This window comes from Sinocyclocheilus anshuiensis, unplaced genomic scaffold (genome assembly GCF_001515605.1).
Source record: "Sinocyclocheilus anshuiensis isolate Anshui unplaced genomic scaffold, SAMN03320099.WGS_v1.1 scaffold1144, whole genome shotgun sequence".
NCBI lineage: Eukaryota > Metazoa > Chordata > Actinopteri > Cypriniformes > Cyprinidae > Sinocyclocheilus > Sinocyclocheilus anshuiensis.
This window is the reverse complement of record NW_015551101.1, coordinates 1,385,083-1,412,314: the sequence shown is the minus strand read 5'-3', so window position 1 is coordinate 1,412,314 and position 27,232 is coordinate 1,385,083. Positions and strand designations below refer to the sequence as shown.

Here is a 27,232-nt window from a genome sequence, read left to right as displayed (position 1 = left end):
GTCATTTTTTACAGTGTAGCACAGGGAAGAGATATGCTGAGAATGAGGTAGGGACCGTTATGCAGTGATATATATTGGGGAGGCGGGACTCCCAGATCACTGTCGTGATTGGTCTGTCAACTGACAGACGTGGTGTAATTGGTGCTTCCAGGGTTGGTCACATCCGAGGCGATTCGCATAGTGAGACACCTCACTCATGTTATCAGAGAACCTGGGTTACGTGAGTAACCTACAGTTAATCATCACTGAGGTCAAGTGAAAAGTCAAATAAACATTTACCTTTTTGTAAAAGGTTTAGACATTTGTACACACTTCTTGCTCTTCACATCCCTTCATGATGGCTTTTTTTATTGTGTTACTCAAAAGAGTAATATTAATAACATGTGTTTTACTGATTTCTGTCTATCAAGGAACCTCTAGGCCGTAAGTGTTAGAACCTTTTTTTTTTGTTAAATATAATCTGTCTTCATTTGTATATCCTTTCATGTGTGTTTGTATGCATGCTCTTATCTCAGAGTAACTATCATTAGTTTCACACATTAAAAAGGGGGTTATTAATCACAAGCACTTTCTCTTTGCAGAATTTTCATGGTGACATTTCCAGGTGTTATAAGGTCAGGCTCGGAGGCTAAACTATGTGTAAGCCTTCTAAAACCAGAAGAAAATCTGCAGCTTACTATTTCGCTGGTTTACTCTAACCAGAAGAGAACACTTCTACAGGAGAGAACTGAGAAGGAATTCCACCGCTGCCTTGACTTTCAGGCCTGCTATTACATTTATATTATTCATTGAATTATCTACTGGGGTTGTTTAAAACAACATATCCATTTACAAACTGCATTTGTAAATATTGTAGATATAGAAGAAATTCGAGCATTCTATGCATGCAACACCATGAATTCCAGAAATAATTTTGTCATTTGTAATATTGTTATGAAAAAATATTGTCTATCGAGACTGGCAAAACAATAATTAAAATTTATTTTCAAGTTAAATATTTTAATATCAAATATATTAATATAAACTTGCTCTCTTAAGAGATGATACTGATTTGTAATACAACTGCATGTGTTCAACAGGCTCCTGAGTCTGATTCAGTGCAGGAGATCCAAGTGGAAGCTCAAGGGAAAAACACTCAAATGATTGAAAAGAGAAAAGTAAAATTCATGTCATATAATCCACTTACAATAATTCAAACAGATAAACAAATCTACAATCCTGGACAAACTGGTATTTTTGCTTTATATTCAGCCTCATTGCACTCTGATCACAGTCTGTTTTCATGCTTTACTGGCCTTAATGTTTTACGTCTTCCTCAATTTTACAGTTCAGTTCAGGATTTTCACAGTGGACCTAAATTTTAAACCAGTTGATGAAACAGTAGGTTGCAATTTTTAAGTTTTTAATTGTGGGTCAATATGGCATGATATTGGTTAAATGTTTAGCTGACTTTATTGGTGATGTTTGCATATCAATGTGTGCACAAATATACCTGAAATGCACTTTCAGACTTGGACCTCAGAGTAAACAGCCGTGGGTTAAAATTCAATTTCTGATCAATGAGTGTTATGCAAACCAGGCCTAATGTTATGCGTTTTCATCCACAGTACAAACTCATAACAGTGCAGGTAAACTTCATTTTTTGTTTTCCCCCTTTCACAGACACATTTTCCTGCATAAATGCTCCTGTTATTGCCATGTTGTTTGTCTTCAATGCCTTATCATATAAGCAGGACAATCGAATGAACAGAATCAATCAGTGGATTAATGCCACATCAACCCATGGCAAGATTCTGCAACTTTCCCATACGCTGAATCCAGAGGCACCTGTTGGTTCATATGAGCTTTTTGTAAAGACTAGCAAACAAACAATTACAAAAAAAATTATTGTTAAGGAGTATGGTGAGTATTAGCTTACTTTCACAGTATGCTCTTTAAAATAAAGGTTCCCTTTTAGTCAGTCACTTTCGACATCACGTCATGACCGACAAATCGGGAATCTCACCAGAGAGACCAATCTACTTCGAGTGTAAAGTAAATGAGCCAATGCACATTGACATGCAATAATTGCATCTGCCACACCCTGCAGTGTGGGTATAAATAGGCAGCAGGTGCAACTTAATCAATTTTCTGAGGGAGATTCCATTCTCTCCAGGGATGATGAATCGGCTGCGTTGCCTCCCTCGGGAATGGTAGCATTGTCTGAATCAGACCCAGAGATGACAGCTATGCTTTTCCGGGCCGCCGAGAGGGCGGGCTCATGTGGAAACCTAAACCATGGTTTGTAGCGATTGACCTGAAGGATGCGTACTTTCGTGTCTTGATTCTCCCTCAACACAGGCCGTTTGTGCGCTTTGCGTTCGAGGGTCGAACATATCATTACAAGGTCCTGCCCTTCAGGCTGTCCCTGTCTCCCTGCGTCTTCACAAAAGTAGTGGAGGAGGCCCTTGTTCTCATGAGAGAACTCTGCGTTCTCATTCTCAACTATCCTGACGACTGGCTCATACTGGCACAGTCACGGGATCAGTTATGTGAACACAGAGATCTGGTGCTCAGTCACCTCAGCCAGTTGGGTGTTTGGGTCCAAATATCATATGCATTGGCTTGTTTAGTTTACATTCAAAGTAGATTGGCCTCTCTGGCGAGATTCCGAATTCGTCGGTCACGATATGACGGCTCTGTTACCTCCTTCAGGGAACGAGGGTTACACAAGTAACAAAGATGTTCCATAAAGGGGGTTTTCACAATGCTCCCATAGAACAAGGGTCCTGAAACAGCAGACCGTTTGGTGTCAACCCTCGATTACAATGCTATAGCACCATTGTATTGTTTCCACAGTTTAAAGTTCACAGTGTGGCAAAACAGAGAAACTGTACACACTACAATCGCTTCAGGGGAATAGAGCCTTTGTTTTTTGGTTTATTACTCTGAATCAGTTGTATTGGCTTTTTTTCTTTGCTAAAATGGCTAACATCACAACTTCCTTTGTGGTTCAGTTCTACCGAAATTCAAAGTGAAATTATACAAGCCAAAGACAGTGAGAGCGAATGAAGAGGAGTAAAGCTGGGGGTATGTGGGAGGTGAGGTGATTTGAACATAAAATATGAACACGTATGTTAAGCAGGAAGATCAGTTAATATACAGTATGTCTTCAACAGATACACCCATGGACATCCTGTACAAGGTAGTGTGAAGATGGGACTCTGCAAAACCATTCCATTTTATGCCCCTCAGTATCAAACTCCACTCTGTGTTAATAGGTCAGCAGTAGTAAGTATGACTAAATGTGTTTTTTTTTTATTAATAACTACTAGCAATTATTTCACAATTATTTTTTTTCCTAGCTGAATGAGACTGGCTGTGTCTCTGAGATGTTTCCCATGTCAGTCTTTATTAAAAGATCGGAGATGTATTACAGGGAACAGTCTTTTGATTTTACTGCATCAGTAACTGAGGAGGGGACAGGTGTGTGTGCTGTAACAGACATGAAAACAAAATAGCTCAGTCACTGATAAATCAAAATACAATTGTGCATACTTGATTGGTTGTTCCTACGATTTCACCATGTTTTGTTTTCCAGACATCTCAATGGAAAGGACTGAAAATGTGATTTTGACCTATGCTATTGGTAGCATCAAATTGATTAACCTGCCGGAGTTCTTTGAAAAAGGATCAGTCATACAAGCAAAGGTGCACTGTTCAATTGAATTTTAATTGCATACATTATTATTTGCAAATATTATTAATTGCATTACAGTGTTAATTGCATTTTATTAGAATAAATAAAATATATGATTAAAATAAAATATTAATTAATTTAATAAAAATAGGTGGTTGTTATGTTAATAAAATTTATCTTTGCCTACTGTTTATCCTTGATGAGGTTCTGTTTTTCCACCAGGTTAAAGTTGAGTTCTCCAAAGGAACCCCATTTCCTTACTTTAAAGTTGTTGTTCAACATGCCCTGTCTCAGTCTCAAGAACTTACCACAGACATCAATGGGTTGGCCCATTTCACAATTGATACGTCCCTTGCGATAAGTACATCTATTTATGTATCGGTGAGCTTATCATTTGTATGTGTGTGTATGTTAGCAGATGCTTTCCATTCAAAACAATGTATAATAGATGAATTAAAGCATAGTACTGCTGAAATAAATGCTTCACTCACGGTTGCAGTGGTGATATTTATTCACCAGTGCAAATCCTTAAGCGTTCAGTTATTTCTGCATTTATTTTAGTCAGTTGCAGCTGGTTTTTCTGACCGTGTGTTTTATTGATCTGCTCCTGACAGGCATATGCTTCATCAAACAATCAGTTTAGTACTCCATACCATTTTGATTCTGCACACAAAACTCTGCAATTAAAACCCAAAGAAAGCCCAGCAAAAGTGAGTCAGCTGGTTATAAATGCTCTAGAGGAACCGCTGAAATGCGAGGAGGAGATCTCATTAACCGTGCAGTACACTATTGCTGGAGAGACTGTTGAAAGTGGTTATGTTACCATAGTCTACCTGGTGGGTGCAGGAATTAAGATGAACACTGCACATTTTTTCGTTCAGCTATTTTATTCACTGGGATTTTTCTTTTTTTCAGGTTTCATCTAGAGAAGAGATAGTACACCATGGCTATGAAAATGTTAAGGTGAAAGGCTCTGATGGAGTAGTGGAGGGAGAAGTGATGTTTAAAGTCCCTGTTCGTGCCCGGATGGCTCCTAAGATGGAGTTTCTCATATACTGTGTGCCGCCCAGTGAAACTGTACTAGCTGCTTCCAGAACATTTCACATTGAGAAATGTTTTGAAAACAAGGTGTGCTGGCTGAGTCTATTACAATTACAATGGTGATTGCATGTATGTAAAGATAATGTACAATCACTGAGTATATTTTGTATAATGACGAGCTGACTGTACATTATCCCACTTATTACATGGCTACTCACTAAATTAATATATGTGTGGGATGAAATGTTGAAATACTTCTGTAATTTATCTATATATTATTGTTTTTATTGTAAAAAATAGTCCATTATAATCTACAAAATAATCAGCCTAATGACAAGATGTTACAGTAGTAATAAGTTATAATTAGTTATAGTATGTAGTAATGATTGTTTGAAATACTTTGATTTTGTTTTAAAATTAAAGATTGGACCACTGTGTGTCACAGGTGTCACTGCGGTTTTCTCCGACTACAGCTGTTCCTGGTGAAGAAAACACTCTCCAGATCTCAGCTCAGCCTGGTTCACTGTGTGGCCTCAGTGCTGTAGATCAGAGCGTCCGGATTCTAGAGTCCGGAAAACATCTAGATGCTGAACAAGTAATTTAAGTTTCAGACCTGTCTTCAGTTTTGACACTTTTCACAATGAAATAACAAAATCACAGTATTTCTGCCATCCTTCTGCAGGTTTTTAAGCTGTTGCCAATCAGGCTTTTTCCAATTGACATTGAAGATGAAGAGGATTGCTTTAATGTTAGATCCATAAGAAATCCTCGGTATCTCCCTCCTTCACCTCCCTATAGATCATATAGACGGTTCTCCCCTTACTATTACCCTTCAGAGAGGACAGCAGATGCTGTCTATAATACATTCAGGGTAAGTGTTTAAAATCTATTGGGTTTAAGGAATGTGTGTGATTTGAAAAGTTTATTGTGATTAATGTTTGGGTCAAAAAGAAAATGTGCAGTTAGATGCAGCTAAAATACTTTTTTAGTAACAGACTCTGTCTCTAATCTTTTTACATTGTCATCTGGATAAGAACATGGGGTTGAAGGTGGCAACAAATTTGATTATTAGAATGCCGTCTTGTATTAAAGTCAAAGATGTAGTTTATCACAGAACGGAAATGTGCAGTGGTAAGACATCTGTTTATTTAAGAGTGAAAAATTTAAGGGGGTCTGAATACTTTCCGTACCCACTGTCTGTACTGTATATATACACCATGGACATGTTCTAAAAATAAACTGTAATAATAAATGTTCTGTTGAATTCCAGGCTATGGTTTTATGGATTGTGGTTGCCCTCAAGCATATCCAGATGCCAAGCCAGGAGTTGTAGGTATGCCGGGTCCACCAGGTCCAATGGGTCCATTAGGTCCATTGAGTCCATTGGGTCCAATGGGTCGAGGAGGTTCAGCTGGAGGAGCTGGAGTTGTAGAAGGTCAGGAATATGATTTCTCCCTGTTTATATATATTTAAAATAAAATTCCTATCTGAGAAGCATGACCAATGTGAATCTCAAAATGGCACAAAACAATTACTAAAACTGCGAAATGGTGCATTTTCAAATGTATGCATATTTGATACATGGATTGCTTCTGACTGCACTGTGGCACCATATAGCCTAGCAGTTGTGTACAGGACACCCTTAGCATCTCAGGTTCAAAATGAACACTTATCAAGCACCAAACACTACTAAAAATCACTTTTGGCTAGTATATGAAACAGTTTTACTCACCAGTTGGGGCAATTGTGAAATTGCAAGGGCATCATTTTAATTACATATATATATATTCTGATGTGCTGCATGCTGTTTTAATTTACACACAAGCAGCTCATGGTCCAGAGTTTTCAATGTCACAGAGCTTTTTACTTTGAGATCGTTCTGAGGTTAAATACAGATTTTAAACCATAGCAAGAAATAGTCTAATATCTATGATACTGTTTTTGAAATAAAATCTTTGCATAGCTATGACAGGAAACACAGGCATCTAACAGTTATTCTTAAAAAAAAAAAAGCATATACATAAACCCAAATAAGAAATAAAAGTCATCGTATAAACGTGTCCTATTCTGTGTCCTAAACTCCTGAAACATTGGTGTCTCATATTTTAGAGCAGTCAATGCAATTTGGGAAAGAAATCAATTAAATCTGTATGTGGGGGTGTGTGTGAAAAAAATTCAGATGTAACCCCCTTTGTAATCTTTAACATTTTCATGAGTAACTGTAATTTAATTACACATTTTTCTCAGTAACTGTAACTGATTACGTAATTCCGTTACACGTAACTAGTTTCTCCCCAACACTATATATATATATATATATATATATATATATATATAACCATCATAATACATATTGAGTGGATTAAAACGTGTCCTGTGTGACAGTGTCACTATATACAGTATATTCAGCATTTTTAAATATAAAGCTTAATCAACTATTTAAAATAGTATTTTTATAATTATTTGAATAATTAAATAAATTATAGACAAAGCAGAATCCCAGTAAAATACATTCATCTGAAATGTACTTTTGGTCTATGATTTACATGCATTATATGAATATTTACTTGCCCAAATTTTAATTGAAGATATGTCATAATAGCAACACTATTGTAAGGGAAACAGGTCAATTTAGCTCAAACGAACAAGCCATATAACACATGTTCTGTGAAGACCAGAGGTTAAGAGGTCTCTCATAAGGAATCTCAGTCTGTTTTTTGTCTTCTAGGTGGGGGGAACGTCAATCCAAAGAGCTCGTGATCGTGATTACTATCACTGTGACACACATGACATGTGATGGTCAAGCTGTGCATCTCTTTGACCATTAATCTTGCTTACTTGCCCCAAAATTGACAATCTCCTTGGAATTGTCAATAAGTGTTCTTTTGTTTAAATGCTGTGAGCTACTCAAAGCTGCTAGTTGGTGGACTTGCTGCAGGCTTGTGGTGCCAGGATCTGATTTACGAACATCCTGTGTCTTGGGCCTTTCTGTGGAATTTGGCTCCTCGTGTTTCAACCATGTTCTTGATCGAATCTTAAATTGTCTGATTCGATCTGATACCCTACAACTATGAATGCAAAGTGAATGACCTAGCCTATAAGTTATTAGCCTATAAGTTAAGCTATAATAATAACTTTTTTTTTTTTTTTAAACTACCCCTCACAGAAAACTACTGACAAAATGTGCAATTAGTATTAATTTTGCAAAAATAAAATACTCGATGGCTCGAATATTCATCTCATGAGATACACTAGCTTAAAGATAGGGTTAATACACAAGTTATTTCAAAATTAGTCTATTTTGGGAGTAAAAAAGGGCAAATTAAAAAACAAACAAATTGAAAACGAATAGATGTAGAGAGTAGGCTATTGTAACATGTAAGCCAAGACAAGGAGGAGTGAGAATCCAAATGCAAGCACAGGGGTTTATTAAACACAAAAAACAAATAATCCAATCCACGAACCAGGGTACAATCCACATAGGAGGAGTCAGGAACATAAGCCACACAGAGAAGGCGAGCGTGTAAATCAGAAACACACGTACAGGAAGCAATGACCGAGAAATCACAACTGAAGCACAGACCTTATATACACACAGACTTAACAAGCTAATGATACACAGGTGGAAGTAATCACACAATAAGTCCAGGCAAAGGTTTATGGGAAATGTAGTCTGTGACGGGGTCCATGTAATGGAGGAACTGGAGACTGAGGCAGAGCCGGCGGAGCAGGGAGCCAGGGCAGAGCCGGCAGAGCAGGGAGCCAGGGGGGAGCAGAAGACCACCAGAGCAGAGCTGAAGACCACCAAGGGGGAGCAGGCGGGGCTGAAGAGCACCAGGGCAGAGCCGGCAGGGCAGAGAGCCAGGGCGGAGCCAGCAAAACAGGCGGAACTGAGGACCACCAAGGCGTAGCAGAAGACCACCAGAACAGAGCAGAAGACCACCACAGCGAAGCAGGCAAAGTAGATGACCACCAGAGCGAAGCAGAAGACCACCACAGCAGAGCAGATGGATGAGGAAACCAGGGTTGAGACCTCGGAGGAACTGAAACGTAGGAAACAGGCAGTTTAATTATGGCCCCAAATACCGAGGCAGAAGGAACCATGAGTTCATTGATAATCTCCTCGGCTGTGATAGACAGGACTGAATGTTCATTAACGACCTCCATAGCCATAACGGGACAGGCAGAGAGTTCACATACAGCATCCATAGCCTTGACAGGACAGGCAGAGAGTTCACATAAGGCCTCCATAGCCGTGACTTCACATATGGCCTCCATAGCCGTGACAGGACAGGCAGAGTGTTCATAAAAAGTCTCCTTGGCAGTGATATGGTAGACAGAGGGTTCTGAAGTTGGCACTACTGCCATGAGAGGAGCTGAAGCTGACACTGCAGCCTTGGGAGGTTCTGCAGCATAAGCTGCCACCTCGGGAGAAGCTGGAGCAGACTCATAGTCTGGAGCAGGCTCTGGAGCGGATTCAAGGACTGGAGTGGGCTCTGGATCAGGCTCAGACTGGAACGAGCTCTGGGGAATAGCAGAGCAGTGTGTAGCCCAAACACACACAATAACCATTGCCGTAACAGGGAGTACATAAGACAGCGGGACCACCTCGGAGAACCCCAGGCTTGACATTACCGCAGAGATGCCAGCTGCTCGCACTGAAGTCAGTGGAGTGTCCTCCAAACTAGAAGACAGTCTCAAACGCCTAGGGCCCACCTTAATGACTTCATTCGCAACATTCATGACAACCGGGAATACTGACATGGCGTCCATGATGGCTGAAGACTCTGGCGTAGCACCCTTGATGGTTGGAGACTCTAGTTCAAGCATACCTTGTCCATGCCAGTCAAATGTGCTAGCTCAACAAAGTTTGTCACGTAGTCCTTGATGGGCCGATCTCCTTGATGGAGACATATAATTTGTGCTGCTGGATTCATAATTGGTCGGTCATTCTGTAACATGTAAGCCAGGACAAGGAGGAGCGAGAATCCAAATACAAGAACAGGGGTTTATTAAACAAAAAAAACTAATAATCCAATCCACGAACCAGGGTACAATCCACATAGAGGAGTCAGGAACATATTCCACAAGGAGAAGGCGAGAGTGTAAACCAGAAACACACGTACAGGAAGCAACGACCGACAAACCACAACTGAAGCACAGACCTTATATACACACAGACTTAGCAAGCTAATGACACACAGGTGGAAGTAATCACACAACAATAAGTCCAGGCAAAGGTTTATGGGAAATGTAGTCTGTGACGGAATGGCAAAGGAGTAGTAAGGAGTGCCCTCCAGTGGAGCTCATGGGCACTCCAGCTGGTGATCGTGACAGCTATAGAGTATAAATGCCAGTAAGAAGGAAAGCTAACCGACAGTTTAGATACACTAGCTGGGTTTGCAGTTAATGCTCCAAACCATCTTCCCAAAATTTTAATGAGAATAGTATAGAAATGAATAAAAACGTGAGATTCTCCCTGCGGTTGTCCACATTTAAAAAGCAAAAATTAAGACATTCATAAATTAATAAATACTTACAGTACATAATGGAGTGATTCAGGTGACAAAGCATCTCATTACTGATTTTCTGGAGTTCAGTGATCCAACTACACAGACTGTCAACACACTCTCAACGGGTAAATGATTTAATTCTTAAAATTTAAATACAAATTTAACTTTAAAATTGTAACTGGTTTCCAAACAAACATGTTCTTATCTCTTTTTTTTTTTTTTTTTTTTTTTTTGGTCAATGGTCAATTTCATGGATCTGCAACATCCCAGGCACAGGAACTGAGAACACACCTCTCATTCCTGAAGAAACCATTCGCACATTCTTCCCAGAAACTTGGATCTGGGAACTTGTTGAGACGGGGTGAGTGAATGATGAGTTAAAAGTCTGAAGGTGCTGCCCACCAACTTAAAATATTTTTGGTACTCGATTGGTAAATGTCATGTTAATAAATGCAAATTTCTCTTCAGGGACTCTGGATCAGCTCAGGTTCCTGTTACAGTTCCTGACACTATCACCTCATGGGAGACGGAGGCCTTCTGTCTGTCCTCCAAAGGTCTGGGTCTGGCTCCTTCTGCTCAGCTGATAGTTTTCCAGCCCTTCTTCCTGGAACTCTCTCTGCCTTACTCCATCATCCGTGGGGAGATCTTTGAGCTGAAGGCCACTGTCTTCAACTATCTGTTCAAGTGCATTATGGTAAGACTTCAGATTCAGGCCATGTCCACACGTACATGGGTATTTTTATAAACAGAGCTTTTCCTTGCTGCGTTTGCGTGTGGACGAACGGCCAAACCACGTAGAAAAAGCTGCGGTTTTAAAAATAACCACGTTCGTGTGGACAGGGCCTCAGTCTTATCCAATCATATCAAATATGGCACTAATCAGCTGGTCAATAGGGGGCGCCGCTTCTATTAATTTAGCCAGAGAAGAAGCCTACTTCAACATGTTAAAACTAAGTTAAATATATTGCAAAAAAATAATGAAATTGCATTATTTAGTCATACTATTCGACAGGTTGTCTCATAAAGAGACACTATTAAAAATCAAAAATCAAAACTGTATTTCGATTATTTTGTGTGTGTGGCGCAGATTATCCGCAGCGCCCGCGGATATAACCGCCATCCGCGCATCACTAGTGTGTGGCATGCCGGACAAATGGTGTCTATTAGGTCTGTGAACTTTTGAAATGCACATCACTTGAGGCTGAGTTCTAATTGGCTTGTTTCAGATTGTCCGCTCTGCGCCCCAGACCCTCCCACTTTTGATTTTAGCGATCATTCAGTTATGTCTGACAACTTGACAAATATATTGTCAATACCATTAAAATTAAGATTAAAAAAAAGTAATGGTCTATAAGTAATTAGGAGATTACAGATTTTGCATACTTATTATATTGGGCTTTTTTAAACTTTATGAAAATATATTGAATTTATATGCATTTTTTTCTACAAGTCAGTTTATTGAACTACACTGAACAAAATTATAAACGCAACACTTTTGTTTTTTCATGAGCTGAACTCAAAGATCTAAGACTTTTTCTATGTACACAAAAGGCCTATTTCTCTCAAATATTGTTCACAAATCTGTCTAAATCTGTGTTAGTGAGCACTTCTCCTTTGCCGAGATAATCCATCCACCTCACAGGTGTGGCATATCAAGATGCTGATTAGACAGCATGATTATTGCACAGGTGTGCCTTAGGCTGGCCACAATAAAAGGCCACTCTAAAATGTGCAGTTTTACTGTATTGGGGGGTCCGGGGGGGTCCGAAAACCAGTCAGTATCTTGTGTGACCACCATTTGCCTCACGCAGTGCAACACATCTCCTTCGCATAGAGTTGATCAGGTTGTTGATTGTGGCCTGTGGAATGTTGGTCCACTCCTCTTGAATGGCTGTGCGAAGTTGCTGGATATTGGCAGGAACTGGAACACGCTGTCGTATACGCCGATCCAGAGCATCCCAAACATGCTCAATGGGTGACATGTCCTTTGCCCACCCAAGTCGGTTACGACGACGAACTGCAGTCAGATCGAGACCCTGATGAGGACGACGAGCATGCAGATGAGTTTCCCTGAGACGGTTTCTGACAGTTTGTGCCGAAATTCTTTGGTTATGCAAACCGATTGTTGCAGCAGGTGGCTGGTCTCAGATGATCTTGGAGGTGAAGATGCTGGATGTGGAGTTCCTGGGCTGGTGTGGTTACACGTGGTCTGCCGTTGTGAGGCCGGTTGGATGTACTGCCAAATTCTCTGAAACGCCTTTGGAGACAGCTTATGGTAGAGAAATGAACATTCAATTCACGGGCAACAGCTCTGGTGAACATTCCTGCAGTCAGCATGCCAATTGCACGCTCCCTCAAAACTTGCGACATCTGTGGCATTGTGCTGTGTGATAAAACTGCACATTTTAGAGTGGCCTTTTATTGTGGCCAGCCTAAGGCACACCTGTGCAATAATCATGCTGTCTAATCAGCATCTTGATATGCCACACCTGTGAGGTGGATGGATTATCTTGGCAAAGGAGAAGTGCTCACTAACCCAGATTTAGACAGATTTGTGAACAATATTTGTGTACATAGAAAAAGTCTTAGATCTTTGAGTTCAGCTCATGAAAAATGGGGGCAAAAACAAAAGTGTTGCGTTTATAATTTTGTTCAGTGTATTTTCACAGCCTTTAAACTAAGATCTTAAAGATTTGCTATCCTGTGTCTCTCTCTTGTGGACAACATTAGTATTATGGGCTTCATCTCTGAATCACATTAATATAAATGGCTAATATTTTTTTTGAATGATTACAAATGTTTAATGATTACTTTACTGATAATAAGTTCACATTAAACTCAGATACACTGATTCGGTATCTTATTTTATGCTTTAACAGTTGAATTTTCAACTTCCATTTTTAAGCAGTAATGATTCATTATGGACCCTTTTCACAAGACTGTGATGACGCATTTAACAGTCACCAGCATTGTAAATCCTTGAAAGTTTTTTATATTTATATATATATTTTTTTATGTATGTACATTTATAACACTATACTTTGTATTATATCACCTTTGCATCAAATTACAAAAAAAACTAGTTAAGGCTAATAAGGTGTTTCTAATGCAGCATCTATAGGTGGGATGGTAAATTTGACATCGTTCTCTCTTCTAACTGCCATTATCAGTCTCTCTCTACATTTTTTTTCTTTTTTTTTTTGAAAGTCGTGAAAACACTATCGTGGTTTGTGGTGTTTTTCTTTTGCTATTTGAGCAAATGCAAATGCAAAAAATATATTTGTGGTACTCCTATTCACTGCTCTTTAAGTGAACCCAAATATGACGGCTTCCACTGCTAAGAAACCCGGAAATGTGAAAAGGGTCCATTATGTCACTTGTTAAATGGTTATTTAACAATTTCATTCAGTCTTGCATTAGCGTTGTGATTCAGTTTGTTTGCGCCCTCCGAAATTTTTTTAGCACTAGCTGCCACTGCCACTAATCATATGTGTTTGACTCACAGATTAAAGTGACTCCAGCTCCTTCCTCAGACTACACTCTCGAAGCCTCCTCTGATGATCAGTATTCATCCTGTCTGTGTGCTAATGGAAGAAAAACCTTTAAATGGATCCTCACTCCTGCTGTTCTCGGTGAGTTTTCCAGTCTGAATCATTGTTTCTCAGTGTTTGTGTCTGTTGTATCTTCACATACATGTCTTGTGTTGTAGGAGTCTTGAATATTACAGTCAGTGCAGAGGCAGAGGCGTCCCAGACTGTGTGTGACAATGAGATTGTGAGCGTGCCAGAGAGAGGACGCATTGACACGGTCACACAAAGCTTGCGTGTAAACGTGGGTAAAACGTATTATAAACGTATTGCAAATACAATGCAAGTTATATTATCTAAAACTCTTCCTTTACATTGCAGTTAAAGACCAAAAAAAGCTAAATTGTGCTAACATTAACCTGTGTTCCTCAGGCTGAAGGAATTGAAAAGACTAACAGCCACAGCTGGCTGCTTTGTCCCAAAGGTAATGTTTGTGAACTTTTATGCCACATACAATGTTTCAAAAAGATCATTTTAAATCTGCTTCCAACTTTATGAATTGCTCTTGTGGCTTCATCTACAGGGCAAAACCTCTTGGAGGAAGTGGATCTAGCATTTCCCAAAAATATGATAGAGGGATCAGGAAAAGCTGCTCTTTCAGTGATTGGTGAAGAAAAAAAGCCATACCTTAAAATCAATACCGTCTTGTAAATATTTTTGATGTAGAAATTTACAATCAAATGTCCTCTTGCAGGAGACATATTGGGTCGTGCAATGAGGAATCTTGACAGATTATTACAGATGCCGTATGGCTGTGGAGAACAAAACATTGCTGTTCTTTCTCCCAATATTTACATTCTGCAGTATCTGGAAAACACAGAGCAGCTCACCTCAGCCATCCGAGAGAGAGCCACCAGCTTCCTTAAGAGCGGTGAGATGCCATTCAGAATCATTTCATTCTGCTTAAAATGTTTTTTCAGTACATTTGAGGAAAACAATCTGAACCAAAATATTGAACAGGGTATCAAAAGCAACTCAACTATGAGAACTTGGATGGATCATATTCTACATTTAGAAAGGGAGAAGGAAATACATGGTATGAACTGTTTTAACCTCACAAATTAACCATTGCACAAAACCCAAATGTCCAGCAATGAATATTATTTCAAAATATGGTAATAACATCTGAAAAAAACAATTACAAATCTCCAGATGAGTCTGAATAAATGTATTAAATTGAATTCAATTAACAGGCTGACCGCATTTGTGCTGAGGACTTTCGGGAAAGCACAGCGTTACATCTTTATTGACCCCCAAAAAATTCAGAATTCAAAGCAATGGCTGATACGCCACCAAAGACCAGATGGTTTATATGAGAGCAGGGGAAAACTCTTCAATAACAGAATGAAGGTAAAAAATATATATTACAAAGTATATAAGAAATGTTTGTTTATGTTCAATATAAATCAATGAACATTAGTTTTCTGTGAAAAAAAAATCCTAATCAGTTTACCACTACAAATATCTAAACATTCTTAAAACAATATATTTATTTAAGATACAAATTGTTAATATAAGTTGTTTTCAAAGAATATGTTTTTAATGAAGAGTATTTATTCATTCTTATTCCATAGTATAAAGCAGAACAAAACAGTATGAAAATAATACAGAAAAATAAAATATATTGTCTAAAGCAATTTTGCTTCTCAAGTTCATTTGTCTTGTTACAAAAAGCCAAAATTGCTTATTTAAAAATGTACATTTTCATAATAGATGCCTTTATTTGCTATCTGTGTATTTTAGGGGGGTGTAAGTGATGGTGTGACCATCACTGCCTATATAACTGCATCCCTACTCGAGCCGAACACATCAGTTATGGTCAGTACGGTCTACATGTTGTCAAGCACAAACTGTACTATTTTATAAGGCTTTAATATTTGTCTTTATTTCTGTTTCTCCTTCATTCCAGGGTGGAGTGAATGATAATGTGACCATGACTGCCTACATTACTGCATCACTGCTTGAACTGGAAACTCCAGTCACAGTAAGTTAATCTGGTAAAGTAAAGTAAGGAAACACAGTATAATCTCATAGAAAAATAATGCTCACAGCGGCTGTTTCTCTGTTTCTCAGGATCCTGTCGTCACTAAAGGTTTATCATGCTTGAAGTCTGTCATTAAGGATGTCAAAAACACTTACACCACTGCTCTGCTCGCCTACACTTTCAGTCTGGCTAAAGACAAAGCAACTCGAGACTATCTTTTAAAAAAGCTAATGGGCATTGGGATTTCAGAAGGTAAGAGCTCTGTAATAAGTTGTGCTTGTCACACTTTGAAGTGTAAATCTAATTTATAATGGTTCCCAAATCTTTTTTTAAAGGGTCTCGTCTCCACTGGTCTCAGTCTGGATCTGCTGACTCTGATTCTCTGGCAGTGGAGATCAGCTCATATGTGCTGCTAGCTGCTCTCACTGCAGATTCACTCACTTCAGCTGATCTGGGCTTTGCTAACAGGATTGTCAGCTGGCTTGTGAAGCAGCAGAATGCCTATGGAGGATTCTCCTCCACACAGGTGACTCAAACTACTCAAATCAAACACATGATTGCTGAATAATGGGTAAAAGTCACATTACTGAACACATTTGTTTCTCAGGACACAGTGGTGGCTCTTCAGGCTCTGTCTTTGTACGCCACCAAAGTGTTCAGCTCTGATGGCTCCAGCACAGTGACTGTACAGTCAGCAGGAGACACTCACCACTTTGATGTCAATCAGGACAACAAGTTACTGTACCAGGAGAAGCAGCTGCAGAACGTTCCAGCCAAATACAGCATTGAAGCGAAGGGCTCAGCCTGTGTGTCTGTGCAGGTCTGTGAAGTGCAGCAAAACAAATTAAAACCACATTATGATGATAGCTTAAAGAGATGTCCTAATGTTCTAATCCTAATGTCCTAATGTGACTCTCTTCTAGATGTCTCTTTTCTACAATATCCCCACTCCCAAGGATTCTAAGGCATTACAAATCTTTGCTAGGACTGTGGGACTGTGTCAGAGCGGAACAGGACAAATTCTGGATGTCGTATTAGATATTATGTAAGAGCAGATTCTGATTTACACCTTCAGTGTTAAGATTTAATTCTTTACTTGATTATTGCAAATATTCTATATTTTTATGCTTTTTGTTATCCGTTCAGGTATACTGGGACACAAGACAGTTCTAACATGGTCATTGTAGATATGAAACTCTTATCTGGTTTCAAACTAGAGCCCTCTTCCCTGGATGCGGTAAGGCCATTTAAGTCAGCATCCATGACAGTATATGCATTTCCCCAAATTTTTACAAATATTTTAAGTTTGTGCTGTTTTTTCACAGTTAAAGAAAGCAGTACATCGTGCTGAATACAACAACGACCACATGATCATGTATCTTGAAGAGGTGGAAATGATAACGTGTGGTTTATAATGAAAACCAGTGTGATTAAAATAACTATCAAATCTGTTTTAAAACTTAATGGCACTGATTAATCTAACATAAGTTATTATGAATATGTGTTTTATATATTTAACAGGTTCAGAAGAACATGCTCTTCCGCCAAACACTACGTATTAAACAAATCTTCTCAGTTAAAAACCTCAAGCCATCGGTTGTAAAAGTCTACGATTATTACCAGACCAGTAAGTCTAAATTACTCAGCACTTATTTATACACATTTAAGTCTTATTAAGCTTTTTTAATCTTGTTTGCAGGTGAGCGGTCTGAAGCAGAATACTTTAATCACTGTGCCTAAAGAGTGACGCAGCAGAAGAGACAACAGATGTCTTCACACCAATTCAGTATATAACTCTCCGCTATTATATTGGATTGGCATAAATAGTTATGCAGCTGAAAGCTTGAATTTTCTTATTGTCTTGTAGGTTCCCAGTTATTTTATACATGTTTAGGTCTCTTCATTTGTGTTTTATAATTATAAAGCACATAAAGATTGAGATGTATGTAAGCTTTTGCTCATATAGGCTTTATTATTTTAGAGAAATATTATGCTTGTTAGTCGTTAACATTCAAAAACACTTTATCTTTATAACAAATATAATTGTTTTGATTGCTGTTTACCTATTCTCTATTACCGTTATGAATAGATTACTCTATATTCGTGAAAAGAGCAAACAAAGATTGAAAAAAGTTCAGTAAATTTGCCAAGTACTCTTAAGTGTTCTTTTAGATGATATCAAATATCAAGATCTACACAGCATCACTCAATAAAATAAATATGAAATTAACATCTTTGTCCTGACATTATTTAATATTCTCATAATATATCAAATTATATAATAATATTATATAATGATGCTTGTAGTAAGGCCATTCAGCAGTAAATTTCTAAAAGTTTTAAGATAAATACGAAAAAGTCCATATGTCCACATCGGTGTTATTTTAGTATTATTTTTTTACTTTTAGTTTTTCATCTAATATTTATATTTTATTTTAGCTTTATTTAAGTTACTGAAAACGATTTAAAATAGTTTCTGGTCCGGACTGACAATTGTATTTTATTCCATACTATGAAGGATCAGCAACTGTTTGGTTGCCCACATTATTCAAAATATCTGATCATAGGTACCCACATTCTTATAAAATTATATAGAAAAAGATAAAAGATTAAATAAATAATAAATAAAAGCATTATCTGCCAAATGAAGGTCATGTAGTGCAATGAGGAAGCTGTTAAGGTCAGTACGTCTCTTCAAGGGGTCATGACATGGATTTTTTTATTATTTTAATGTTCCTTGAGGTTTACTTTTAATGTTAATAAAGTTTTTTGCATAAAACAAAAAATATGTGGAAAAATTAATATTTATAACTCTCATTCTGACCTGTCTAAAACGACCCGTTTTAAGGGGCGTGTCCTTTAAGGCTTGTCAGTAATCACTGTTATGATTGGCTAACGTCATTGCATAGGAAACAGTATCAATGCCCACTATTGCATGTGAGTGTTTTGACAACATGATCAAAATAAAACGTAATTTCCAGACAAAGCATTATGAAATAATTTACTGTCAGATCTAGTACCGCTTCATCTTTCAACAAATGTTTCTTTGTGAACTCACCATGACACTGTGCCCTTTTTTACAAAACAAAATGCTCTGAACAATCCTCTGACATGATCCGGGATGCCATTAAAAATAAACTATCCACTTGTTCCTTACGCTGGGAACCTTCTGATATCTGTACAAAGACGCGAACAAGATGTTTAAACCAAACGTGTCAAAGCGAACGTTCTTTCACTCCATGTGTGCTACTGATGACATCAAGCGTGTAGACTGTGTCAGAAAGCAAACACGCATCTCTATACTGTATCCAGTGTAGACAAGATAGCGGCAATGATTGTAATTTCTATTTGCTTTTGACGTGATACTAAATGTGAGTGTCGTGTCGCGTCGCGTAATCAAGTGTCAATCATTAAAGGGGTCATATGATGTTGCTAAAAAAAACATTATTTGGTGTAATGCAATGTGTTTGTGCGGTTTAAGTTTCAAAAAACACATTATTTTCCACATACTGTACATTATTGTTGCTCCTCTACGCCCCGCCTTTCTGAAACGCGTCGATTTTTACAAAGCTCATCGGTCGGAAAAGCGAGGTGTGCTGTGATTGGCCAGCTATCCAGTGCGTTGTGATTGGCCGAATACCTCAAGCGTGTGACGGAAATGTTAAACCCATACCATACTGTGATGCCGTGTCCCGGCGCGATGAGACAAAAACATTAAAACCCATTACAAATGAGGCATTTGTTGCATCCAGTGGGGACATAATTACGGATTATAATGACTTATACTGTCTTTTTACGCGTTGCGTTGCGTATCGCGCCGCGTAAACATAAAACCATGTCTGCATTTGTGATCGGAGAAATGACAAACAACAAAAACTACTCTACACTGCTCAAAACTCGCGTTTGAATCGTCAGTGGGAAATTCTTTAAATATGAAAACGTACTTACAGGCTGTGAGTCAGAAGCACCAGACTGTCCTTGCAAAGTTGGAATTGCCCCGCTTTATAGAAACAACCTTTGTGCAGAGCATTGTGGGCAGGGATTGAAATAAACTTTTTCACTCACCAGCCAATTTGGCTACTAAATTTTTAAGTTACCATTCATAACTTCTATTAGCCAAAAAAGAAAAAAAAATGACAGAAATACACCAACAGTTTGAAGCTGTCTACACTGGGCGTGACAAAGCGACCGTTGCAAATTATTTTGTCAGTACTAGTGGTGTGCGATATTGACAAAAAATTATATCTCAATATTTTCTGTGATTTTATCGATAAAGATAATTAGAGGATATTTTGCTGAGTGTGATATTGTGCTGATATCTTAAGGACTACCATGGACAGCTGACTCCTACAGTTTTTGATAATCTTCATATTCTGTGTGGTCAGTTCACAGCTGTGATAGAAATTAATCTTTTCCAATAAGTTTAAATTGATTTTTAACTTTTATGGGCATTCTTACCTTTATACAGCCATTTTTTTCTAAAAGTGTACATCTTTTGAGTCAAATTCTTACATTTAATCAGTCAGTTATAATAATAATACATTTAGGCTGTTACTAAACAAATTAAATCAGTATCAATAAAATTAATCTTTAGGCGGGTTTTGTTTAGCTTTTGCAATAGACTTGATAATGTCATTATGTCTCACGAGTTAAGTCTTTGCGCTAAACCTGCGCAGATTTGGCCTGCATGAACTTACCCAAGAAATTAATGAGTGAACATAATTTACGAAAAGTAACCCGCCAAATTGGCTAGTGATTTGACAGCGTTGTTAATTTCAAACCCTGATTGTGGGCTACTCTCCTAGGTTCAGAAAGCAGTCCTCCGTAAAATGCGCTGCACACATCTGAAGGTTTGAGACTTTAGTCTTTGCAATTTTAGGGATCTTATCTATGCACGAACAGCTTGTAACACTCCAAATAGAAAGGACAAATTGAAATCGCATCATATGACCCCTTTAAAGATCTCTAATCTCAAAAGTGTTTATTCCCGTCGCCAGGGTGACGGTGTGGGCGGTGGTATTTGAAATTGAATCATATGACCCCTTTAAACGACTGGATGCCAGTGGGCGTGGCCTATGGTGAGAAAATGACTATTCGTCGATGTCTTGCTCTGGAGGCAGTGTTTATGCAAATGTCTGTTCCCCCATGACGTCACCATGCCCTCTCAGGTCCGAATGAGCCATTTTTGGAGCTTGATTAAATAAATGCTTTGTTTACAGTGAGGAGGAGGTTTAAGCTATAAAGACTTCTTATATGCCAAAAGATCAAGGCAAATTTGATTTCTCATGTCATCATGACCCCTTTCAAATATCAGATAATTTGACTATTTCATGACAAAGCAAGTCTAGTTCAGGATCATTCAGAAAAACAAGCATTTCTACCTCAAACTCATTCCATTGACTGAGCTAGAATCTGACATGTAGGACGCCTTGAACACCATTCTGAAACCACCATTTTGGGAAATTGACATATGAGTGGCTTGGCACTCTGCACTTTAAACTAGCAACTATTTAATATTGAATAATGACACATTTTGTCTTTATAAACTTTTTGGTAACTGTGTATCTACAGTTGCATAAGGTGCATGGTGAGCTGGTGCGATGCAAGCTTCTGAAGGCTGTACCTTTATGCAGGTGATCAGTGAGAAGTACAGTGCATTTTGTGAATCAGGCTGTTCTTTGAAGTCCTTCACACTTAGCGTCCTTCATTACCTAGCATACACAAGGCAATTTCATTTCAAATCAGGCATAAAAATTAATATTTTGTAAAATTTTGGACACATAAAACCTTCATTCATCTTCGGAACACAAATTAAGATATTTTGGATGAAATCCGAGAACTTTCTGACCCTGCATAGACAGCAAGGGTCCTACCACGGCCAAGGCCCAGAAATGTAGTAAGGACATCGTTTAAATTGCATGTCACATCATTGGTTCAACCATAATTTTATAAAGCTACAAGAATACTTTTTGTGCACAAAGAAGACAAAAATAACAACTTCTTTCAATGATTTCTTCTCTTCCGGGTCAGTCGTGAATAGCAGCGGACTGACCCGGAAAAGAAGAAATCGTTAAATAAAGTTGTTATTCTTAAGTTTTCTTGTAGCTTCATAAAATTACATTTAAACCACTGATGTCACATGGATTATTTTAATGATTTCCTTACTACGTTTTTGTGCCTTGACCTTGGCCTAGGTAGATCCCTTCCTGTCTATGCAGGGTCAGAAAGCTCTCGGATTTCATCAAAAATACCTTAATTTACGTTCCAAAGATGAAGGAAGGTTTAGTGGGTTTGGAACGACATGAGAGTTTTCATTTTTGGGTTAACTATCCCTTAAGGTCTAATTATTTGAAAGATTATTGCCTCTTTCATAGACAGCAGTGTATATTTTATAAACTGCCAAATGTTTGCTGATAGCACTTATGTGTGTTTAAATGTAATAAAAAAACAAACAAATATTGAAAAGAGTGAACAGTTGTGAAGTGTCTGTCTCAGGCTCAGCCCCAGCTAAAGTGCAAAAGCAGATTTGAAATTAGCGGTTTAATTTAGTGACATACTGAAAATTCTAATCACACCGGTGCAATTGTACGCTTTAAAGGGTTAATTATGAAAAGTAAAAATACATATTTTTGTCTTTTAGAAGCTGCATTCAAATAGCTCAAAAATCTGAGGGGCACGTGCCTCCTTGGCCTCCGTCTGTCTGCAGGAGACGACAAAAATCGTTGTCGTAAGTTGAACTTGATCTGTCCCACAACAAGCTCCAAGACTGTCATGAGGTGAGTTAGTCAGTTAATTTGAATATCTGCAGAGACGGGGTTGCAGTAATTTAATGTGCAATGTAGTTTTAGATGATTATTATTTAGATTAGACTTACAATTGAGGAATACAATAAGAAATTCTTCATAAAGAGGCAGATAAACACAGGAAATGCTCGTAATACAAAGTTTCAGGCATAGTTCAGGGCTGCATTGCCCAAAAGCATTGTAAGGCTAAGTAGATTGTAGACCCATTGTCATCAATTTAGGCTTCCGATGCTTTTGGGAAATGCAGCCCAGTTTTGTACAAGCTAGACAGGAAGGGATTAAGGAAAAAGAAAGCAATCCAGCATTCTGGATGGGGGTGGAAAGATCATTCCACCAGCCAGGAACGGTAAACGAAAAAGTTCTGGAAAGTGATTTTGATAATACCATGAGGCATTGCTTTCTTGTAGATCTCAGACTTCTGGAGGGGATGTAGATTCTCAAGAGTGCGTGGAAGTAGGAGGGTGCTGAGCCTGTGGCTGTTCTATAGGCAAGCATCAATGTCTTGAACTTGATGTGAGCTGCAAATGGTAGCCAGTGCAGGGAGTTAAATAGAGGTGTGATGTGGGCCCTTTTGGGCTCGTTGAAGACCAGTCATGCCGCTGCATTCTGAATCATTTGTAGAAGTTTGATTTGCATGATGGAAGTCAGGCCAGAAGAGCATTGCAGTAGTCCAGCCTAGAAATGACAAGGGCCTGGACAAGAAGTTGTGCAGCATGCCCCGTTAGAAAGGGCCTGATCTTTCTGATGTTGTGCAATGCAAACCTGCAAGATCGAGAATTTTTTTGCAATGTGGGCTTTGAAAGTCAGCTGGTCATCGAAGATTACACCAAGATTTCTGACCAAACTTGATGGGGTAATTTTTGATGAAGCCAGCTAGATGGTGAAATTATGCTGTAGAGATGGAGTGGCAGGGAAGACAAGAAGCTCTGTCTTTGCCAGGTTGAGCTGTAGGTGATGATCTTTCATCCATGCTGAGATGTCTGCCAGGCAGCCTAAAATCTATGCAGCTACAGTTGGATCATCTGGTTGAAATGAAAGATTGAGCTGTGTGTCATCAGCATAGCAATGGTAGGAGAAACTATGTGCCTGTATGATGGGTCCCAGTGATGTAGTGTATATGGAGAAGAGGAGGGGTCCAAGAACTGATCCCTGAGGAACCCCAGTGACCAGTTGATGTGCTTTGGATACCTCACCTCCCCAGGCCACCCTGAAAGACCTACCAGTGAGATAGAATTCAAACCAGCGAAGTGGAATCCCTGTGATGCCCAGTGATGAGAGGGTGGACAGGAGGATCTGATGATTCACAGTGTCAAAAGCGGCAGATAGATCCAGCAGATTGAGAACTGATGATATGGAATCAGCTTTTGCAATCCGCAAGGCTTCAGTGACTGACAGTAGCGCAGTCTCAGTTGAATGTCCACTTCTGAAACCTGACTGGTTAGCATCCAGTTGGTTATTATGTGAAAGAAAATATGAAGCCTGGTTAAAAACAACTCGTTCAAGTGTTTTCGCTATGAATGGAAAGAGAGAAACAGGTCTGTATCTATCTATAAGTGAAGTGTTTAATGTGTTTTTGTGTCTGTGTGTGTGTGTCTTTTTAAGAAAAAGCCTGTCATCCTGTACCGCCACTGCTGAACAGTTAATCATGAGGTCATGTGACCAGTCAAATAAACAAAACGTGTTTGGTAAAGTTTTAGACATGGTTAGATGCTGGTAAACTGTCTTCAAATCCCTTCATGATGGCTTTTTTTCTTGTGTTACTCAAAAGAGGAATATTAATACCATGTGTTTTATTGCTTTCTGTCTATCAAGGAACTTCTCAGCCGTAAGTGTTAGAACATTTTTTATTATTTACTTATTTGTTTGTCTGTTTGTACACCTGTATTAATTTGTATGTCCTTTCATGTGTGTTTGTATGCATGCTCTTATTTCAGAGTGACTATTATAAGTTTCACACATTAAAAAGGGGGTTATTAAGTGCATGCACATTCTTTTTGCAGGATTTTCATGGTGACATTTCCAGGCGTTATAAGATCAGGCTCAGAGGCTAAACTATGTGTGAGCCTTCTAAAACCAGAAGAAAACCTGCAGCTTACTATTTCTCTGGTTAACTATAACCAGAACAGAACACTTCTACAGGAGAGAACCGAGAAGGAATTCCACCGCTGCCTTGACTTTCAGGCCTGTTATTACATTTATGTTATTCATTGAATGATCTACTGGAGTTGTTTAAAACAGCATATTCATTGTCTTAAAATAATATTTTCCTTTTTTAAAAACTGTATTTGTAAATATAGAACAAATCTGAGCATCCTATATGCATGCAACAACATGAATTTCAACAATATTTTTTTGTTTCATTTATAATAGCTAAATGGAAGAATATTGTCTATTGTGACTCTCAAAACAACATTTAAAGAATATTTTCAGGTTAAATATCTTAATATCTTAGCTATTTGCTCCCTAGAAAAGATGATACTGATTTGTGATACAACTGCATGTGTTCAACAGGCTCCTGACTCTGATTCAGTGCAAGAGATCCAAGTGGAAGCTCAAGGGAAAAACACTCAAATGATTGAAAAGAGAAAAGTCAAATTCGTATCATATAATCCACTTACAATAATTCGAACAGATAAATCAATCTACAATCCTGGTCAAACAGGTATTTTGCTTTTTATTCAGCCTCAGTGTGCTCTGATCACAGTCTGTTTACATGCACTTCACTGGCCTTGATGTTTAATGCCTTCCTCAATTTTACAGTTCAGTTCAGGATTTTCACGGTGGACCTAAATTTGAAGCCAATTGATGAAACGGTAGGTTGCAATTTTTAAGTTTTTAATTGTGGGTAAAGAGAGCATGATAATGAATGTTAAATGTTTAGCCAACCTTGTTGGTCATGTTTGCACAAATATACAGTACCTGAAATGCACTTTCAGACTTGGACCTCTGAGTAAACAGCCGTGGGTTGAAAGTCAATTATTTCTGATCAATGAGTGTTATGCAAACCAGACCTAATGTTATGCGTTTTCATCCACAGTACAAACTCGTAGCAATGCAGGTAAACTTAATTTATTGTTTTCCCCCTTTTACAGAAACATTTTTTGTGCATAAATGTTCCTGTTATTGCCATGTTGTTTGTCTTCAATGCCTTCTCATATAAACAGGACAATCGAATGAACAGAATCAATCAGTGGATTAATGCCACATCAACCCATGGCAAGATTCTGCAACTTTCCCATACGCTGAATCCAGAGGCTGCTGTTGGTTCATATGAGCTTTTTGTAGAGACTAGCAAACAGACAATTAAAGAATATTTTCAGGTTAAAGAGTATGGTGAGTATTAGCTTACATTTACATATGCTTTACAGCAATGCCATAGAAGAACAATTTTGGAAAAAACTTTTTTTTTTTTACTTTCAGTGAACAGTTCTTAAAAGAATAACAATTTAAAGGAATAGTTTACCCCAAAATGAAAATTTGCTGGAAATGTAGTCACCCACAGGCCATCCAAGATGTAGATAAGTTTGTTTCTTCAGCGCAACAGATTTGGAGAAATTTAGTATTACATAATTTTCTCTCCAATGTATCCTGCAGTGAATGGGTGCCGTCAGAATGATCAGAAAAGCATCACATGTAATGAACACAACTCAACATCTTGTAAATCAAAAAGCTGTGTGTTTGTAATAAATCTATCATAAAGACAATTTTAACTTTAAACCATTGCTTTCGGCTAAAATTTAAGTCCTATTTCCATTACAACAATATAAAGTTGTCACGTCTGAATCAGGAGAGAAATATGCAGATTAAGATAAAAGTGAAAACAAATACTGTATGTCGGTAGATTTTGATGTTAGAGGACAACAGGGGATGGACTTTGTCACTGGAGGAAGTGGATTATGGATTATGGACAGTTTAAGGTTAAAACACCTTGGATTTATTTCTTACAAACATGGAGCTTTTAGCTTTACAATATGGACTGGATTCATGTGGATTATTGTGATGTTTTTGTCCGCTGTTTAGACTGTCATTCTGATGGCACTAATTCACTGGCTTGATGGTAAGTAAATGTTCAGTAACATTTTCATTTTTGGGTGAATAATTGCTTTAATTATCTAAAGAACCTTTTGTGAAATGAAAAGTTTTCATGGATGTCAAAGGTTCTTCATGAAACGATAGATGCCAATAAAGAACCTTGATTGCATACTGAGTCAGTTTTCTTATATTTTCCTGTCTTTTTGCCTTTGCTAAAAATGGCTAATGTCACAACTGTCTTTGTGGTTCAGTTCTACCAAAATTCGATGTGAAATTACACAAACCAAAGACAGTGAGAGCGAATGAAGAGGAAGTAAAGCTGGGGGTATGTGGGAGGTGAGGTGATTTGAACATTACATTTGAACACATACGTTAGGCAGGAAGATCAGTTAACAGTATGTCTTTAACAGATACACCCATGGACATCCTGTCCAAGGTAACGTGAAGATGGGACTCTGCAAAACCATGCCAGTCGGTATTTATTATCCCTATCAGTATCATACTCCACTCTGTGTTAATAGGACAGCAGTAGTAAGTATGACTAAATGTTCATTGTTTTCTTTTTAATTTTTATGCTATTCATTATTTATATA

General features: G+C 38.2%; 1 protein-coding gene and 1 pseudogene across 3 annotated transcripts in view; both read left to right on the top strand.

The window, feature by feature from the left end:
• The first annotated feature begins 319 nt into the window (after positions 1 to 319).
• Positions 320 to 17,661, top strand: LOC107662801 (alpha-2-macroglobulin-like; annotated as a pseudogene).
• Positions 17,662 to 24,270: 6,609 nt separating this feature from the next.
• Positions 24,271 to 27,232, top strand: part of a2m2b (alpha-2-macroglobulin 2, member b) — an 11,776-nt gene continuing 8,814 nt past the window's right edge. For all 3 annotated transcript variants that reach the window (XM_016452916.1, XM_016452915.1, XM_016452914.1), the window contains exons 1-8: positions 24,271 to 24,432; positions 24,608 to 24,788; positions 25,119 to 25,269; positions 25,368 to 25,420; positions 25,645 to 25,665; positions 25,772 to 25,940; positions 26,891 to 26,975; positions 27,050 to 27,170. In XM_016452916.1, coding sequence (XP_016308402.1) covers positions 24,344 to 24,432; positions 24,608 to 24,788; positions 25,119 to 25,269; positions 25,368 to 25,420; positions 25,645 to 25,665; positions 25,772 to 25,940; positions 26,891 to 26,975; positions 27,050 to 27,170 — 870 coding nt within the window. In that variant the 5' untranslated portion in view covers positions 24,271 to 24,343. The remainder of the gene's footprint in view (positions 24,433 to 24,607; positions 24,789 to 25,118; positions 25,270 to 25,367; positions 25,421 to 25,644; positions 25,666 to 25,771; positions 25,941 to 26,890; positions 26,976 to 27,049; positions 27,171 to 27,232) is intronic.